The sequence below is a fragment of the Triplophysa dalaica genome, chromosome 1, assembly GCF_015846415.1.
Source record: "Triplophysa dalaica isolate WHDGS20190420 chromosome 1, ASM1584641v1, whole genome shotgun sequence".
Taxonomy (NCBI): domain Eukaryota; kingdom Metazoa; phylum Chordata; class Actinopteri; order Cypriniformes; family Nemacheilidae; genus Triplophysa; species Triplophysa dalaica.
Window position 1 is genome coordinate 9,724,062 of NC_079542.1, and position 19,604 is coordinate 9,743,665.

Consider the following 19,604-nt stretch of genomic DNA (forward strand, 5'->3'; position numbering starts at 1 on the left):
CAGAAATAGATTCTCCTATTGGTGGATGGGAGTTGTTGGCCTTCCTTAGTCTAACAATAAAGGCGGGATGCTCTCTGACACAGCACGTTTCAGAATGGGATGTTATTTAGGAGAGAGAGAGAGCAAATTTATAAAGTATTCACCTGCAGTAGCAGACAAACATTGACTTTTTGAGGGAATTGTGTTGGTTGTATCTTTCAGGAATCCGGAGGCGCTGTGAAGAATTGCTCTTAGACAACACGGGCCAGTGGTATTAAAGTATGTCCGTCTGCAGGATTACACTTCGGTCACCTTTACACCGGCTGACACTTGGCTCCGTGTGATGAGGTCATACAGAAATATCATCTGCGGTCGCCAGTTTGAATGTTCGGTGCTGATCTGCACCAGAGTAACATTAAACCTGTTTCCTATTTGAAATGGAGGCGTATGGTTTTATACAAAGCGGTTCGAATTTAATGAGTGAATTGCGGAAAAATGTTTGTCACCATACAGGAAGGGTACAAAATAAGGAAATTACTTTGCCATCCCATCTCTCTCTTTCTCCCTCTCTCCACCTGTGGTGACAAAACTCCAACAGTCAGGTCATTTCCTGAGAAAAGGAGCTGCTGGGGTATTTGTAGCCATCATTGATCGAAGCTGGATGTAATACCCATGATGCATTGCAGTTTAAATTAGGAGGGAGTGTGGGAGCATTTCGCAGCGTTAGAGAAAGTAAGAGACTGCGAGGAGTTTTCAAGGACAACACAGGATGCTTTCCATACAATCAGCAAGACATGGATGAAAGAAAGCTTTTCTTTTTCTTTTTTGTGTGATAAAAAAACAAAAAATTGAATTAGCAATTCAGATTCAGATATGCCGGTCTGCTATGTGATTTGGACATAAAAAAATCCTATATTGAGTTCCAGGAATCATAAAGAATGAAGAATGCTGCTATACAATATTATGGTGAAAACAAGCTTTTCTGAACTCTTAAGATTCACCAGAAACCAGAATAACACCTCATTTTCCAAATGCCATTTTCTCCTCAAATTAATTATTTTTTTATCTGGAATTTAGACATTACTGATTTTTTTACAGAAGTATCTTGGCCAAGACACACAGCCACATAAGTTTTATTTGGCAAAAACAAATTTGGCAAGCATAGTAGCCCAAATTTAAAACATCTATTCTAGTACTAAAAGTTGATTTAATATTTAGAAACATTTACATATTTATAGAGCGTTCCCAAACTCCCCAAGGTATATTTTTTACCTTATCCTGAATAAAGTGACCTTGTAACAGTAATCTTATTTTATCATACAGTATACAATAATGATATACACTACAGTATATGATAAACTGTAAAGGAGACAATTGTCGCTGACATTTTAGACACCACTGATATTTTGAGTGCTGATGACTATTATGTCAGAGAGATTTATGGACCTGGCCTTTGTGATACAATTAAGGCATATTTGGCAAGATTAAGAAGCAATTTACCATCATTCAGATCAGTTATATTCTTTCAAAGGAGAGATGACAGTGGTAAGCTTGAGGCAGGGTTTAATGTGTGTATATGTGTCAGGGTGGTCTGTGATGTGAATAGAGACATACAGTTTATAAACAGTTCAATCTGAATTTTAATTTATGTAGCAAACAGAATTTAATATTATAATTCAGGGAGTTAAAAAATGCAATATATAAAGGAATGAACTATGACTGTAAATGTATTTTAATAATGCATTTTATTGTAGTGTATGAAGGATTTTCAGAAACAAATGATATTAGTCATCCATGTTTTTATTTAAATATGTTTTATTAGATTTTATTAACTCTGTTTTATTTCATTGTCATGATGGAAGAACACTTTATTTTCCATAATATTCTTATTTCCTCAACATGCTGTATAATCGATTCCATATTAGATGGGGAAATTAAAATGTGTGTTTTGTCACTAAACTAATTCAAGTTCATATATAATATTATTCTATATTAAATATGTAATTCTGGGGACAGAAGACAAAAAACGTTTTGTTTTAGATGTTGACTGTACCAGAAACAAAAGGAAGATTCCTTTAAATAGTAAAGGTTAGAAAAGGCTATTCTCTCACAGCGCTGTGTGTGTTTATGTATGTGTGGGAGAGTGCTTTATGATGGACGGCTTTAGTTCAGTCCTTGAGGGTGAGGCGACAAGGATTTATCTATGTTGTGTCTGATAGGCGGCATGTGAAGCGGGCGCTAATGTGGCATATTTATGGAGCAACTCCGTTCCATTATCATCTGTAGGGGAGGCCACAGGGCAAAATCTGCTCTTCCCTTAGTAAACATCAACTCTGGGAAAAGATAGAGAATATGCCTCACAACTGCTGCAAATTTGTACATCTAGTCATGTTTTGAAACAAATATTAGTCAAGCAAGTGTTTTTAAAAAGTTAATAAGATTGTTGCATCGAAATTCCTACGTTGTGACCCGAAAGTATTTGTTGAATGTATTATCTTAATCTGTTTTGGCCGTACAGTTCTTTGAGTGACTTTAACTGTAAAGCTAACCCCACACATAGAGAACATTAGCAAACGTTTCCTCAACCTCCATGTAACATTGAGAGAACATTTTCCGAGTGCTTTCTCTTGAATAAGTACCTATGCGCACCTGTCACATCTGTGGCGCAAAGTCGTCAATAAATCTCGCCGCTAATGCGCAGGAAATCTCAAGCTTGTCCAATATTAATGAAAGCTTGCTTGCCTTTGCTGTACTGTACACCTCTTTCAGACACTCTAAGTGGAAAAAGCTTTCTCAGCTAATGGTGCAGTAATACCAAATAAAGTTCTTTCAGTCTCCAACTTTTACCATACTTTACTGTAAGAATGTTTTAAAGTCCGCTATAACCAGCGGTGACCGAAAGCAAAATGAGAGCAAATAATAGTAGCCCTCCTGAGCGTGGGGCACGAAAAAGCTTGCCGGCGTTTGCTAACCGCTAAGTAAAACCGCCTACGGTAACTGGCAAAAAAGTACATTTAGAGGCCATGAACAAGCATAGTTTTGTGAATTTCAGAGAGTTGGAGCAGAATAATAATGTGCTGCTGGATGGAGTAAAAGTGTAAATGCTGATAACTCAGAACTTAACAATACTATATAGGCCCCGGTTTTCTGGGTCACGTTTGCCGTCTTAATCTCTCCACATCCCGTATCTGGCTTTCATCAAGTCAGCATTTGCAATTGAGAACGTTTTCCTTTTCTCCACGAGCAGAGAAATTGTTATAATAATCACATACTTGCACACGAGCCCTATTAATATTTTATTTGCCTTGAAAGATCACACATTGGAAAATAAGGCAATCTTACTCACAGTTTATGTTTGTCGGAAGGTGTTTTAGACTCACTCTTACACACCGAATCCCGAGTAATCTTGCACAGGCATAAATCTTTTTACAATCCATTTTTGCAATTTCTTGTTTTTATGCATGTGCAGGGTCAGTCATCACATGGACTCGCACCAGCCCCTGTCATTTGACTCTGAAAAGACAGCCAAGTGATTTATCATCGGCCGGCGATGGAGTCACTTTTCATCATTCCTTTAATAATACTAATGCACTCGCACCCCCTCCGACAGAGTGTACGACAATACAAGCCCTTTATGCCATACAATGGATTAGCTGAGCTCTTGAGGGACGAGAGCAAATTAAGTGAGCGTCTTATCCTCCATTTCTTATGTAGCAAATATATATAATGAACATACTTAAGTGATTGAGAAAATTAAATGCTAATGAAGAAAGGAAGTGTAAGATATGTTCCCTGCCTTCAGCTGGAGCTTTCTTCATACCGTCCTCATTTGTATTCTAGAGACCCTCTTCTGATTGCTATTACCTTCTCATTGCAGCAATGCAGTTGTGAAGTCGAAATGCCTCCTAGTTAATGGATTTTACTACTTCTGTGTTAGGTGGGATATGTTGCACCCATCGCACCCCGGTGGTCCATTAGAAAAGCCTTCATCTATGGCATTATGTTTGTATCCAAATCCACTAACCCATTAAGTGTGAATAATTTGCAGTTTTGCTCGTGAGTGCAGCGAAGAAAATATACGGGACAAAAGCTGACTCTGTGACTATGTAAAGGAAGCGATGAGTCTTCCCCCCCCGGTTTGTGGGCAGCTGTGGGTCCGTGTGGCGCGGGGTCATGTTTAGACGCTAGCGTGGACATAGCTTTCAGTCAAGTGTGAGAGAGTTTAGCGGGAATGTTTTAGAGGATGACCGAGATAGGCCTGTCCTAAATATACACTCTCCATGGCCCATGGTGAATTATACACTGGCAGCCTGGGCTGTGTTGTAAATGTCAGTGAATGCAACAGACCAGGAGACAGCTTGAGCAGTCATGTATAAAACGCCATATACACTCCTCACAGCCCTGCTGCAGTAGCACTATGGCGGTCACAAGAATCAAGTATACTTTATTCTTTCCTTTACACAGATTTATATTTTATTCATAATTTCTGTCAAAATACGATAATGACATCAGTTATATTTTTGTTGTGGAACCATAATATATTTTTATTTAAATGAGTGCTTTGATTGTCCTAAAATGTAAAATATACTGTAGAAACAGCTGACTCCTGTCCTCATTTACTCACCCTCGAGTTGTTCCAAATCTGTACACATTTCTTTGTTCCGATGTACACAAAGATTGATATTTGAAAGAATGCTTGGAACCAAACAGATCTTGGCCACCTTTGACCACCGTATGAGAAAAAATGTAATGATAGTCAAATGCTACAAAACGGTTTGCCTTCCAAATTCTTCCAAATATCTTGTTTCATGTCCAACAGAACAAAGAAATGTATAACAAAAATGTCCTACTACGGTTGTCAATGGTAACCAAGAACTGTTTGCGTACGAGCATTCTTCCAAATATCGATCTCTGTGTTCATCAGAACAAACACGTTTATCCAGATTTGGAATAACTTGAGGGTGAGTAAATTATGACAGAATTTTAATTTTTGGTTAATTGTTCCTTTAACATGCAGCATGTGGCTTGCGTGCAACGGCAATGTTGTGGGTTCAATCTCGAAGAACACACATATTGATAAAATGTCATGTTGAATGCCTTGTAAATCGCTTTGGAAAAAGTATCTGCGTAATGCATGAATGTATATGAACAGTGTGTAGTTTAGAACACCTGTTTATCATATTTTTGTTGCATAGCAACGTTCTGTTGTATCTTGTAATGAAATGGTTGCCCGTAATGAATTTGCTTAATAGAATAATGGTTTGTGCCCTTAAAGAGCACGTTCCCCGCGATCCCACTTTGCAACCTTTAGTTAGTGTGTAATAATAAATAATAACTTCAAAATGATAAAGCTCAAAGTTCAGTGCCAAGCGAGATATAGTCTTTAACAGAATTCGCTTTTCAAGGACTACAGAGAACGGCTGGATCGGACTAAAGCCCTCAACTTCCCGGGTACATGATGTTACCATTCCCAGTGCTTTTAATAACCTCCGCCCAAAGGAATTCACCTAAAAAGGGGCGAGGCCTTCCGTAGAGAAGTGGAAGAGCCGTTGGAGTAGTGTTTGGTTATCAAGGATTGTAAACATTTGACTAAGCTTCACGCTAAACTACTTTCACTTTCATCACAGTCCTACAGCTGGTAATAAGAATTCACTTACATACATTCTAAGATAACTAACAGTCAAATAACAGCTTCCATGACTTTAACATCGGCATAGTAGAAAAAAACTTGATCTCTAACAAAGATTGACGTTTGCGTATGCACTAGCAGACCTCCGTTACCCTTCGATAGAGCCGCATGTTTTTTAACTGATGAAGTGAAGTTGATGCCATTGTTACTGTTTAATGCTAAAAGCCGAAAAATATTAATTCAAGTGCACTGAGAGGGGGACTAACCAATCACAACAGCTTGAGGAGTGGAACTCGCTAATATGGTATAGGTGGTACATCTTCACACACAAACACTCTAAGCGGGGAACCAATCACGACAGACCTGGTCAGCTTTACCAATCAGAGCGTTCCGGAAGGAGGGACTTTACATAGGCCGGAAGAAATCCAGTCGTTTTGTTAGAAGAAGGACAGCGGTGAACAATAGACTTGAAATATGTGAAATATAAAGCGTTTTTTAAATTAGAAACATGAACATCCATTGTTAAACACCCAGAAAACACAATCAAAGTTTGAAAACAGGAAAAAAAGGGGTTCTTTAAAGTATTATTATTTAGTTTTTAAAGCAACAAGGCACTCAACGTGGGTTGCACATTGTGCATAACAATACCCTTCAGCCGAGGCTCATTTATTTATTCAGGACGTGCTCACAGACCTCATTCATTACATATAGCCTATTCATCAAACAGTGTAAGATTTCACAACTATTTTTGTCACTTTTCATTAACATGGTTGCTAATACTGCTTGAAGTTACTACGGCATTGTGACAAAAAATGGTTGCTATGGTAAAAGGTTTTTGTAATAACCCAATAATTCCGTTTCAAGACATTATGCTGTTGAGTTTTGCACATTAAGCAATTTCAGAATTTTGATACGGCTCCGATTTTAGATGGTTCTGTGAAAGTTTTAGCTCGAGCGCGTGTGTCAGGGCATCAATCTCTCTGTGTGCATACTTTTTTCCCCCTGTGGACCGTGTTGATCGTGCAATATTACAGCGAAGAGTAAGTCTTATTAAATTGCCTCACACATTACCAGCGTCTCTATGCATCTCACTCACTACACGTGGAATATGGAGGGAAATGTAGCGCTTATTAGATTTTCAGGTGGTGCGTCAGCAATGTTTAAATCTCTTGCTTTTTATAATGACAGCCTGCCGTTAGTATAAGAGCGTTTCACAGGCACTATTTCATTTTTATTTTGTATCCTTTCCAACTTCAAATTCCAGGACTATTATTGATGAAGAGCCAAATCGTTTGGCTCATAATAAAAATAAAAGCAACATTTCATTCTGATTAATGTGCCGTATGTTCAAGATCATATACACGGGTGTTGCTAGTAAGGCTTTTAAGCCAAATATTTCTCCCAGCGTTGGTTCCTGTGAATTCTTCTGCTCACAGCCAGCAAATGTTTCACAATAACCGGTTACAATTACGTCTGTGTGATGATTAATTCACATCTACATTTGCAACTTGTTACGTAAGCCGATGTTCATTGGAGGTTAGGTTATTTGTAGATGTGTTGAACTTTCTCACGCTCCCTAAAGTCTCTTTTCGCTGGCTTAGCCTTTAGAATGCCTCACTCTGTGGAATTCATCAAGTGCTTGCCGATGTTGTTTATTATGCTGGCATGACAAGTGATGCAGGGTGCAGGCCGGGAACGGGAACGGGACACATTTCCATATGACCTTGCCTAATACAATTGCATGCACGAGAACTTGCGGATAGTTTTATTGCCGGGAGATGATCGACTTTGTTGACTTTTTTTTATTTGCGCAGTTTTAAAAGAGTATGACGGCTAGAAGTCAGACATCTTAAATCTGCTTCTGTGTGTGCGTGTGTGAGAAACCCAAAAGAAATAGACTGATTTTCTTGGCTCCTTCTCTTAAGGTGTTCCTTGCTGTGTTGCAGGGATGTCGAGCCAAGTTCAAGATGAGCCTCCTTAAACACTTTTTCTCGCCGCTGCCTACTGTAACCTGTCTGTCAGCAGCACACTGTGATGTTCGGCTTTATCAGAGACAGCACACAGGAAGATGAGCTTTTTCTCATCAGTTTTCTCATCGTTACGGTGTGTGAAGCCGGCACTGTCGAGACAACCTGATGGCATGAAAGTTTGATGCAGAAAATATCCTGTAGGTGTTGAATTTTTAATGACTTGATAGCACACGGAATTATCAGCTCCCCCTCCGCTAGTAGCGGCCCCTCCAGTCCCACATCTAAGCACGGAAGATGTTTTCACCTCGCAGCTACAGTAATTCTCTCTCTCTCTCTCTCTCTCTCTCTCTCGCTCTGCTTTTTTCTCTTCCTTTTCTTAAGGTTGTCCTATATAGTGAAGAAATTGTATGGAAACATACAACCTACATGTTTGCGCTTAGAGTCAATCTCACTCTGTCATGATTCAGAAATCACCCCACTGAGAGGTCGAATGTGGTATTTTTCTTGCCGGTTCAGCCTTCTTGGCATTCACAAACAAATCCTGGTATCGGTTCTCAGTCCACCCGTAGCTGATTGATATTTAGAGATGTTTGTGGGACCCAAACTGTTTGAACTGCAGCGTTCATAACAGACTCATCAGCCCCCTGGATCAATAAGGATAAATATTTCCCACAACCCAACTGCTTGAGAATCATTGGTGCTTGGTGGGAATGGACAAAAATCAATTGCTTGAAAAGGAAGAGAGAGAGAGAGAGAGAGAGAGAGGGCAGGTAGGAAGGATAGAGAGAAACCTTCAAGCATGGTTAATAACCTTTCTGTCTGCAGCAAACACGCAGGCTTGTTATGTATTTCCAATTCAGAATTCAAAGTTTAAAGTTCATATAGATAGAGGGGTTTCAAAACTTTATTTTGCATCTGTTATTGTTGCTCTCCCTCCTCTCTCTCTCTCTGTGTATTTTTGGCCATGCATGTGTGATTTAATTTAGGCACATTGCCAGGAGGAATTAGAGTCAAATGTGAGAAAGCGATGTGGCAAGGTGCTTTGATCGCTACAGACACGCGAGTATAAACCCCCTGTGTGAGTGCATTTAATAAAGCATGCTCATTTTTCTGATGAGCTTGGGTGTGAAAAGACAAGAAAACGGTTGAATAATACACGCAGAGGTTTTAAACTGCTAACTTAGCCAATGCTCGCAAAGCTGCCCCACCCATGTGAAGACCGCTTCCGGATATAAAATGACAGTTAAGAGCGGTACACATCACTTTTATTTTGTGTCCGTTGCTCATTTCGTGCTCTAGGCAAGGTTAGACATGAAAATACTTTAACAATTAAATCAACTAAATTTTGATATGATTTTGCCACACCTTTTATATATTTGCACAACATTGAGGTTTAAAAATATTAATTCATACTTTATTTCCTGTAAGCTTTTTAGTTTTTGTATGGATTTTAGTTTTTTTTCGTATATTAGAATAAAACCCATATTCCCCTCTTTTTGCCAAATAATCTAGTCCTATGGTGGGTTTCAACAACACAAACGTTATGAGACCCAAATTTAACTTCTGGTTGACCTCGGCAAAGATTTAATATTTGTAAAGTAGTTTTAAATGAATTCAATACAATTGATGTAGAATGAAAAATTGATATAAATTAATCATCTGAGGGGGCATTAAAAGCAAAATATAGCAAAAAAGAGCATCCCCGACATCACTTTTGGCCACTGCTGTATGGCAGATGGCTTGTCTGCGCATGTACTCAGTGTCGTTCTCTCACTCACTGGTCCTCAGGTACAGCTATTGATCTTTTAGTTCCAGCTTGGGATAGTCCAGCAGTGACAATGCACTGTGACACAGCCTTAATTCAGCTCAAGGTGGCAAGAGACACACTAGGACACATCGTCTCGCTTAAAGTCGTTTCTGATAACACAGCGTGCCACTAAGCATCCTATGGACTGCCGCAGAACAATATCACCTCTGAGTGTCAGAAACATTGACAAGTTAAAAATAAATGAGCCTCTAGAAGAATCAACTGTGGTATTGTGAAATATTGTAGGTTATAATTTAGGTGTTGATGAGGTCTTTCTACTCCATGCCTTTGTAGGATTTTAATAATACTTGGACTCAAGGTTATTGTATTATTAATTGTTCATTTGAAAGAGAGCTCACAAGGAGCTGTTTGAGATGACAAAATGGCTGGATGTCAGATAAAGGCACTAAAACAGCGCTTTATTTGTACCGGGTGAATTTAACATCATGGGACTGCGTAAATGAGTTAAATTCTTTAAACTGAGCGAAACCACTCGTACTGCATTAAGCCATTTTGTTATTACTTTGAGGCTAAGTTAGTAAACGACCTTAATGTGCCACCTCTTCAGCTCCATCGAATTAAAGAGCGTCTTTATTTTGCACAAAGGGCCCTTCAAACAGGAATGACGCCGAGAAGTTTCAAGTTTTCAGGTGCTAAAACGGGAACATTAAATTAGGCACTGAAATGTTTCAGCAATTATCTGTTCTCACGCTTGCTGCCGAGCAGCCGAAAAGAATATGTTGTTCCTCATATCGTCAGGGCCCATAAGCATATCCCCATTTTGTATTTTCAGATAATCGCATAGTATCACCCAAAAATATGCATTGCAAGGTGCTTGCAGTCTATGGCCCGTTCCCTCATCCTTAATGGAACCATTTTCAAGTCTGACAAGGCTTAGAACTTTCTCTGAAAGTTCACTCCACTTTTGATGACGTGCTAGAACCAGAACTAAGAGGATATCTCGCCAGGACCTCACGGCTTAACCCCGCAGAAATATGAACCTCACTCATTTAGCCAATTTGAGCTCAATTCTAGCAAGCCTGAAGGGCCAAAGGCCTCTAGTGTTTAGGATCTGGAGCAGCCAGCTATACCCTCTCTACCACCGGTTTACTTAATTAGCCTCTTACGCCCCTTGGCATGCTGGGAATTAAATGTGGTGACTCAATCTGGTTGCCTCTCCATGGGAAATAAATGCAGGGTCCACAGCTCCGGCGAAGTGGTGCAGTACGTGGGCACTTAGGTCATCTAACAGAGAGCATATGAGTCTGTTTCCGCAGGGATGGTGAGGTGTGTGTTGTTGTTGTTTAGATGTGCAATACAAACTGCACGTTGTACATAAGTATCCTGCATGATTTGAAGTGATGATACAGCCCAGCTTGTCGTTGAAATATGTTTGCAGTAGAAAACGATTTTGTGACCATGTACAAATCGATTACATGTAGCATGAAGTATAAAGACAATTTATTTTAAACCTGTAGTTATTTCGTTCAAAACTGGAAGCTCAGACTGTGTCCGTGTCCAATCGCAGCGGAATGGTTGTTATAGTAAACAGAGTTTGGTAGTCTGGTAGTCTGTTTTACATTTTAATATTTATTCTCTCTCTCTCTATATATATGTATATGTATATGAGAGAAAGACGGACAGAGTTAGTCATTCTGTTCCGTTCCCTCGGTGGTAAGTGGAGCAAAGCACAAACCAGTAGGTTTGTGGGATTTAATTGAAATTTTATTTTGACAAATACGCATTTAATGGTGTAAAATCGGCTATTGTGTGTGTGCGTCTGGGAGTGTGCGATAAGGCATTCAGTTCTGAGCCAATGAGACGCAGTCTAAAGACCAACAGTGAGGGGAAAACACACTGTCACAAACACATACACACACACACATGCGAGATTTTAATCCCCGTCTGCCTTTCACTTTCTATATATCTGTCTCTCTTTCAACACGCAGTCAATAGCAGCTCAAGCCCTACCATTTTCTAATATATATACATGTTACAATTTTTACTGTCTGTCCACCTCCTGAATGCTTCTCACCCTATCACTCATACCTTTGTCATGGAAATTGTGTAATATATGTGTCAGCGCTTGCAGTGCATTTGACCACTGAAATGTTTTTGACTTTGAAAATGTTGCCGTCATTCGGGAGTTTTCAGCTTCACAATGTGTGATTGTTCTTTTTGGGTACTGTGAAAATCTGCTTTTCCAATTTAGAAAGCGAGACATGTGACTTCTGATTGAGTATGCATGTGAGCAGACTTTTTATGACAGATGAGAAGTGGTGAAAATGAGGGCCACGTTTCTGATCTCATGACACTTTCTGATGAGAGAGAGGACGGGGATGGCGAGCGAGTGAGTGAGTTGCATAAGGTAATTGGCAGCGAGATAGTCTGCTGAATGAAATTATGCTAGTTAATCTCTCCTCAATTAATCATAGCTGGAGAGCCCAAACGCTAGACTAATTATTTCCCCAAGTGCTTTTTAGTATTGTAAAGAGCCACCTATACCTGCTCTGTGGCCACTCGGTGGATTTAAAGTGAGGGTTTTTTCTCAGTGTGGTTGTGCATTTTGATGTATAGAGTGGATTGAAAACCCCAGTAGAAAGTTTAATGCTCAGGGGTTGCTCTTTTGAAGCTCAAGAGACTAAATGGAGTTCTGAGTTATGATTTAAGCGTCAACTTTGTCTGACTATAAAAGAGATGTTCACAAACTAAAAGTAGGAACAGACATGTAGGAGTACAAGACTAAAACCTTAATGTTAAGTGTATAGCTTGATAATTGTTATGGAGAATATTATGAAGAATATCAATATCATATATTTTTGACTGTCCTTCCGAAACCTTGCATGTGCAAATTCGCTGTTTTTCGGCAAATGGAAAAAACACTGTATATTTTAACTGATAAAATACTTGACAAGCACTATTTATACTTTTTATTGGTAACATATTTGCAAACATAAAGGTTTACTGACTATAATGATTTAAGGCCAAAAATAAAAATGACAAAACATGGAGATTTAAGGTTTCAGAAGGACACCAGCATTATTGTATGTAGTTGTATATGCTATAATGTATTGTATAATATTTAAAACCAGATTTAAAATTGTGTTTTTTGTATCTTGAGAAACCTGTGTATATGAACAAGTCATTGTTAGGGTCTTTGAAATGTTAGGGAAGACATTTACATATATCAGCATTAAAGCAGATTTTCATGAACTGATATATTGATTTAATATAGAACTTATAACACTGTGAAAATTCTTTGCTGTTTTAAGTTTTATTGCTTGTATCTTTGATTTACAAGTACTTTCAACAATAGTTTTGGCTGCTGGTGAGTTGAAATAACTTGAAATTTGCTTAACTTAAAAAATAAGTTGAAATTGTTTAACTTCTTTTGATTTGGTGAAATAATGTGAAAAAATCTAAAATGAATATATTTTTACAGTGTACATTTAAAACATTGATTTTGATATTTAAGATATTAATACATAGAAGAGATTTTTTTCGTGTAGCATAATTTTATAAGGTGAACTGGGGGATGTTGGTCGAGATAGAGAAAGAAAAGGAAGAGAGAAAAATAAATACACACATCACTCATCCGCATCTCATTGTGTCATGTTGGACATGGTTCTTCGGCTGTTGTGTTACTGTACACTCTGTTGTGCCGGCTTACTGATGCAGTTCCTCTGAAAGCATGTGCAGCCCAACACTGAGGTTACTGAAGCAAACCAGGTCAACGCGGCCTCAGCATCCTCAAGCTACCGGCTCATTCTCAGCCGTCACATTAGCTCGACCGAAGCACTCGTGAGCTGACTGCAGCGTTACCTCCACTAATGCTATTAGAGGGCATTATATGTCACTTTGCTGGGAATTTCCTTTACTTTGTGTAACTAAATTATGCCTTTGTTCCCCCTTTTGCAAGTAAGCTTGGTCACATTATGGTGCCTCAGTTAGCTCGGCGGGTGGCGTGTACTGAGGTGGGAATTTGTTGTGTTTGTATATAGCTTGAGTGTGTGTTGAAAAGTGATGTTGGGTGATAAATGCGAGGGGTCGACTCTGAGTGTTCACGCTGTGCGAAGAAATAGAAAAAGACAGAGAGAACATTAGATCAGCTGCACTAATAAGTCAGCAAGGACAGTCCAGCATTATTGAATCCAATGGAGAGAGCTCTAGCCACAAGAGACAGAGTTTTTCTTGTTTTTCTTGTTTCTTTTTTTGTGGTAACTGGTGACCGAAGCATCAGATGGCTTTTTAAGCCTGACTCATAAGGACTGACAAGGACATTTACATTAATTATTCCTGTCACACTGTAGAATTGGCATTGGATGAATCTCAAAATTTTGACTATATTTTGGACTATATATTTCATATAACAATTTATAGGGATATTTTATCGTACATTAATTGTATTAAATTAAATTAAAACTACTAAAAAGTTATTGATTCTTTGCGGAGGCCTACCGGAAGTTAAGTTTGGGTTTGTTTATGTTGTTTCATTATTATCACAGTGTGGATAGTAAAATGACCAGACGCAAGAAGCTTGTCGTGTCTCCTACTGAGGACAGTGTGTGCGTGCGGTAGATGCCGGCTGTCTGCTAGATAATCTGCTGGATTGCGTTGAATGATTTTCCAGACTGTCCTCTCGGCTGTTCTTTGTTTTCCATACACACACAGAGTGGCTGGACAGTGGGGTCAGCAGAGCTCACTGGCAGTTATGTTTTGGCAGGGCTTCCCATCCGGAAAACAGACCAAAAGACCAGCATGTAGTTCATCCGGCCTCTGAGGAACGAGGCTTAACTCGCAGGCGATGAAAACACTGACACATGCAGACGCAGAGCGCTAAAAATATAGAAGGACTAATGCTTTCACGCACAAGTACATTCACACACGCCAGAATAGCAAGGCATTAAGCTTAAAACAGCAGGACAAAATACACACAAACCAAAACACATAGATGACAAAATCCTCATATCCCTGTCAATTAGCCGAGCCTCTGGCCCACTTACAGCTTTCCAGAAGCCTGCCACAAGCTTCACAACAGCAAAGCTCCGACTGCGCCAGGGAATCCACTTTTGTCCACACGTAATTAACTCGCAGAATAGCTCTGAGAGCCATATCTTCCGCACCCCCCCCCCTCGATCTCTCGTTTTCAAACCCTCCGTCGGAGAAGAGTGGATGTTTCTTTTGATTTATTCAAAAGAACTGGCTGTGGAAAATGGCAGGCATTATACTCTGAGCCCCCGTCGGCAGAAAAGCCCTCTATGCGGAATGACAGTTAGCGTGCCACAGAGCTGTTTCCGGCTGTTTCCAGCCAGGGGCCCGAGTACGGTCTCTTTTGTTTAGCCCCTGCTTTTGAGGCTCAAAACCGAGTTTTAAAAGCGGCTTGGGGTCAATTTAAAGGCAAGGGTTTTAGGAAGACTTTGAAAGGAAGACTTTTCAGGCCCATACAAAAGTGTTTTTTAGCCTCGTATGACTTTGTAGAAGATTTCAGTTTGACGTATTCACTCCTGGAAGATGTTCATTTAAATGAAACAAGTTGGACGTGAAGTCTTTCCGCCAGCGATTGAATTCATCTGGATGCGCGTTTGACCTGTGACTGCCCCGTCTAAATGCTTTGAATTATTGCGGCTTCAGAGCGTGTCTCTGAGTGACATCTTAAACGCTCTCCATCTTACCTCTATAATGAGCTGGAGGAGAGACAGAGATTGTGCAAATCACAATTACATGCCGTTACATTACATTAGCCATAGCCCAAAATCAGACAATGTTCTGTTTCATCTGCAATGAGATCACCCGTTCTTAGAAGTGAATAAGAAATAGGCGCATAAACTACAAAATGACAGAATCCACAGTTTATAGATTGTTTCAGCCTTGGGAGAATGGCGAATAGTAAAGTCTTGTTCCTCATATCCGCCACTTAGAAGTTTCACTCGAGCGTGTCAAAAAAAAACTAATCGATTCACAGACAATATGATCTAATACAAAAATCCCATGCTTCTTTCCTTTGAAGGCAATCTTTACAGGCTCAGGCAAAACCATAACCGATTTTATATGGTAGGTAGTCAATGACTATTCTTGTGAAATTTCACTGTGTAATAATGGTGGTTTGTCCCAGAGTTTAGTGCTGGAATACTCAAACAGAAGAATAGCCCGGAGCCACAGGCTGTATGGGAGCGGCTAATGAACTACAGCTTTCTCACGCGCGCCGTTTCTTTTGTTGTTTCTCACTGGAGGAAACAGTTGCTGAAGACAGCAGAGTAAGCAATACATGAAAGGCCCAGCTAATGGCCTTGAGGGGCTTGAACAGTGCGAGAACCAGACACTGGAATCTGTTGATACAATGTACAGTATTCGTCAAAAAGCTCATTGACGTGACATGTTCATCAATGTTCACACACGTTTAATAGCAAGACAGTAGTCCATCTGTTTTCATAAAGACAAAAATAAGCCATAATGTTATTAAAAAATTATAATAAGCCACCAACTATTTAAATATTACATTTGAAATGAATTTACAGCAGATGTTGAAAGCATATTTAATATCTATTTTTTCATTTAAGCAACATTTCAAGATGTATTGTGGCCATTCCGTTCAAGTGTCTGTTCAATTTCAACAAAATCAAACCTCAGGAGTGACAAAGTCTGCTGACAGCAATGTGAAAGACTGACAGCATAACGAGACGCATGAAAACTGTGATTAAAATATATTTTTATAAAAATTACATTAAACATTTTTTTTTACTTTTCCTAAAAATTGAAGATTAACCCCGCAGTATTTAAGGTCTGAAAAAATACAGAGCATCTTTTCCATTATTTTGACCTGTTTCTCCAGTTTTCCCGTTTTGCAAATAAATTTAAACCGAACCATTATTTTATTTTAAATTTGGTAGAAATATTTTGTATAGTTCACAGAATGAAACAAAAATGACAATTTTACCTAAATATATAGCTATAAATAGAAAATGTAATATAAATAAATACTGTAGGTAACACTTCAGAATAGTTTGCTTCTTAAATGCCTATTTTAAGAATATTGGCTGTTTATTAGTACTTATAAAGCACATGACCATATTCTACTTCCCTAATCCTACCTAATACCTAAACCTAACAACTACCTTACATACTATTAATAAGCAACAAATTAGTAGTTTACTGAGACAAAAGTCATAGTTAATGGTTTATTAAATGAAAATTATTGGACCTTGAAATAAGGTGTGACCTCTATATATATAAATAGTAAATATATATATATATATATATATATATATATATATATATATATACTGTATACATATAAATAGATTGAGAAAGAGGGGAAGAGAGAGAGAAAGAGAGAAAATATATTACTATTTATTATTTATTTTACAAATATTTTTACACAAAATATTTTTAAATAAAGTCTGTAATATTAATATAGTTGCCTAATTTAATTAGTTGCGTAATTTAAATAAATACTTTAAGTTGCTAGACTGTGATTGAACTGCTTTAATAATGAATACAAAGTAGCTTTTCAAAGTTGAACACAACAATTGAACGCTGATGTAACACTTCATAAAAAATTAGAGCGAAATACAATGCTGTATGAAACAATAGACAGATGTCGAAAATCTTTTGTATCTGAGAGACAATTATAGAAAGAGAAGAGACAATGAGATACTCAGGAAGACCTGAATCAAACGGCGATTTTCTCAACTGAAAGTCAAGAAAGACAACAGTAAGATATTTCCATAAATAGATGTAAAACTCGCTGTTCAAAAAGCAGGTAAAAATACAACGCCTATGATCTTCAAGTTTCCCTGACGGTCGTGCACGTGTATTACCTGTTACAGTGCCTAATTCCTCTGCGAACACATTAACTGTCATAAAAGATTTATCCAGCCATTTTGTAATCCCCGTCTGAAGCATTAACATTGCTCTGGCATATCGACTTCCTGCAGATCTGAGCCTGCACACTCATCTTTGTTATTAGTGCTATTGAGGTACTGTTGCTTGACTGAGTGCTCTGTGATGCATGACGGAGCATTGTGCGGCAAACCTACTTCCACACCTCATCTTAGACGCCGGGCCGTTATCCAGCCTTGCCGGCTTTTAAAAGTGCACAGGGAACAGCATTGAGCTGTCCATGTGGTCACCATCCCAATGGCTCAGTCAGATCCAGCTAAACTTGCCCACAATGCAACCACACCGATGCCGCTGTAACTAACAGGAGCGCTGCAGATGTTTTAGTCCGGTCAGACCTACATGTTTGGGGTTTGGTTGAGGCCTCTGAATGGTACAACTGGGATGATAAACTGGTTTGTGGCAAATTAACATTTATCAATGACGGTTTTTGTATTTTATCATTTTAGACTGTTATGTGATTAGTGATGCCCAGATGGAAATGATATTTCTGAACGGTTGCTCTGTCATAGCTTGTAGGTCTGAATAAAGTTCCTAGTTTTTTTATTTAGGTTTCAACTTCGCCTCACTTGTTTCTCCTTAAATATTACAAATTTATATTAAAATACTGTTAAAGTTATGCTCAGATAAATTAGTTTAGGAAGAATTTGATGTGAAACAATTGAGTTCATACTAGGGCTGTCAAATGACTAGTCGCAATTAATCGAATTCAGAATAAAAGTTTCTTTATTTTTACCCATAATTTAAATTATTTCTAAATATTTATTCATTTTTATATTTGTCATATAAATGTGGATGTATAATGTAAACACAAACGTTTATTCTAAAAGCGATTAATCGTGATTAATCATGAGAAAGCCCTAGTTCATACTGAAAAATCTAACTCTTGATTTTCTGAAACAGGAGATTTTTGGGATATAATCGGGGCCCACAATAATTAATTTAGCCCTTTAGCCTCTCTATTTATTCTCATTTCTGTTTAGGAGATATTTAAGAAAACCGTGAAAAAGCTAGAATGTGAGAGTTAAGCAATAGTTTATGTTTTGTATTTTTTGTAGAAATGGATCAATTTAGCTCTTCGGATACAGGACAGATGTGTGTGTGTTATTTTTGTTGCTACCATTCCAGGCCGTGTCTGTCTAGACCTTAAATCATGCCATGTTGATTCTCAGATAAATGCAACACATCATCCTTTTTTGTATGATACACTTATAAATGGATTAATATTACACTGTGAAGAAACCAAACAGTGATTCTACCCTATTCTTTCTTTGCAGGAGAAAAAGAACATTAAAAGTAAGCTATGGTTAAAACCCATTTTGCTTTTTAACCAAAGGCCGCATGCTTTTTGTTAGATTTGCGCTCACCCTATTTTGCTTGTGCCATATCACATTTGGTCATTAACCGACCATTTCTAACACTGCAGCTTTTGTTCTCCGGCATCCTAGAATCTTAGGAATCTTAACATCTTATGTGCGCTTGAGTAGCCAGTCGCATTTGTGTGCACTTCAGATTAATGTACTCCTTTTATTTTTAGCTGTGTTTTTTACATCTGATGGTATTTTCGACATTTATAAACAGAAAACAATTGTTCTGAGTTTTTTGGAATATTATAAATATGAGATCTTAAGGTGGTTTTGTGATGCTGAATCTCAGATGATTTCTTTGCCCTGCCTCAGTCAGGAAAACGCTTAGAACACATGTATTTATTTATATATTTGCTTGCATGCAAAAGATTTAAGGAGAGTGTAAGTGCAATCTTACAGGCATGTCTACAGTATGTTGTTGTTAGGTAAACTCCAGGTGCTTTCTCAAGTCAAGAAGTGGATAAAACACTTTTCCTCTCCTGAAAAATTAATGGTAGTCATCGCAGCTTTTGTAGAGTCAGCTTGTTACTTGAAACACACACATTTGCCCTCTTCAAACACATATTTTAGCTGAACACGCAGCCATTAGAGATGGATTCAGGCCATTAGTTTGGGAGTCAGAAGTCACAGGACAGTAGAATTGCCCCACGTTTTCAAAGCATGGTGTTGTTTTTAGAGCTCACATTATTTCTTTGGTTTATGTTTTAGCTTTCAGTGTTGTTTGTGTATGTTTCCATTTTGTGTACTGTGGTATGTGTTACACATGAAGTTACTTGGATTAGAAAAACATGTGTGCTTGCAACACAAGCCCATTACAAATATTATATAAAAAAAGGATGCTTCCAATTTCATGAAACACATATCACAATTAATTTGTATGTGTCAATACTTGTATTGTTTTTAATGTTCTTCATCTATTTAAAGCTGAGCATCATAACTAATATTCTCCCTGTTCT

General features: G+C 38.3%; 1 protein-coding gene across 5 annotated transcripts in view; it reads left to right on the plus strand.

Annotated features, from left to right (window-relative positions):
- Positions 1 to 19,604, plus strand: part of pcdh7b (protocadherin 7b) — a 107,959-nt gene that overhangs the window by 84,548 nt on the left and 3,807 nt on the right. For 2 of the 5 annotated variants that reach the window (XM_056749527.1, XM_056749528.1), the window contains one exon: positions 18,559 to 18,577. The exons of the other annotated variants lie outside the window; for them this stretch is intronic. In XM_056749527.1, the coding sequence (XP_056605505.1) occupies positions 18,559 to 18,577 (19 nt within the window). The remainder of the gene's footprint in view (positions 1 to 18,558; positions 18,578 to 19,604) is intronic. 5 annotated transcript variants of the gene reach the window in all.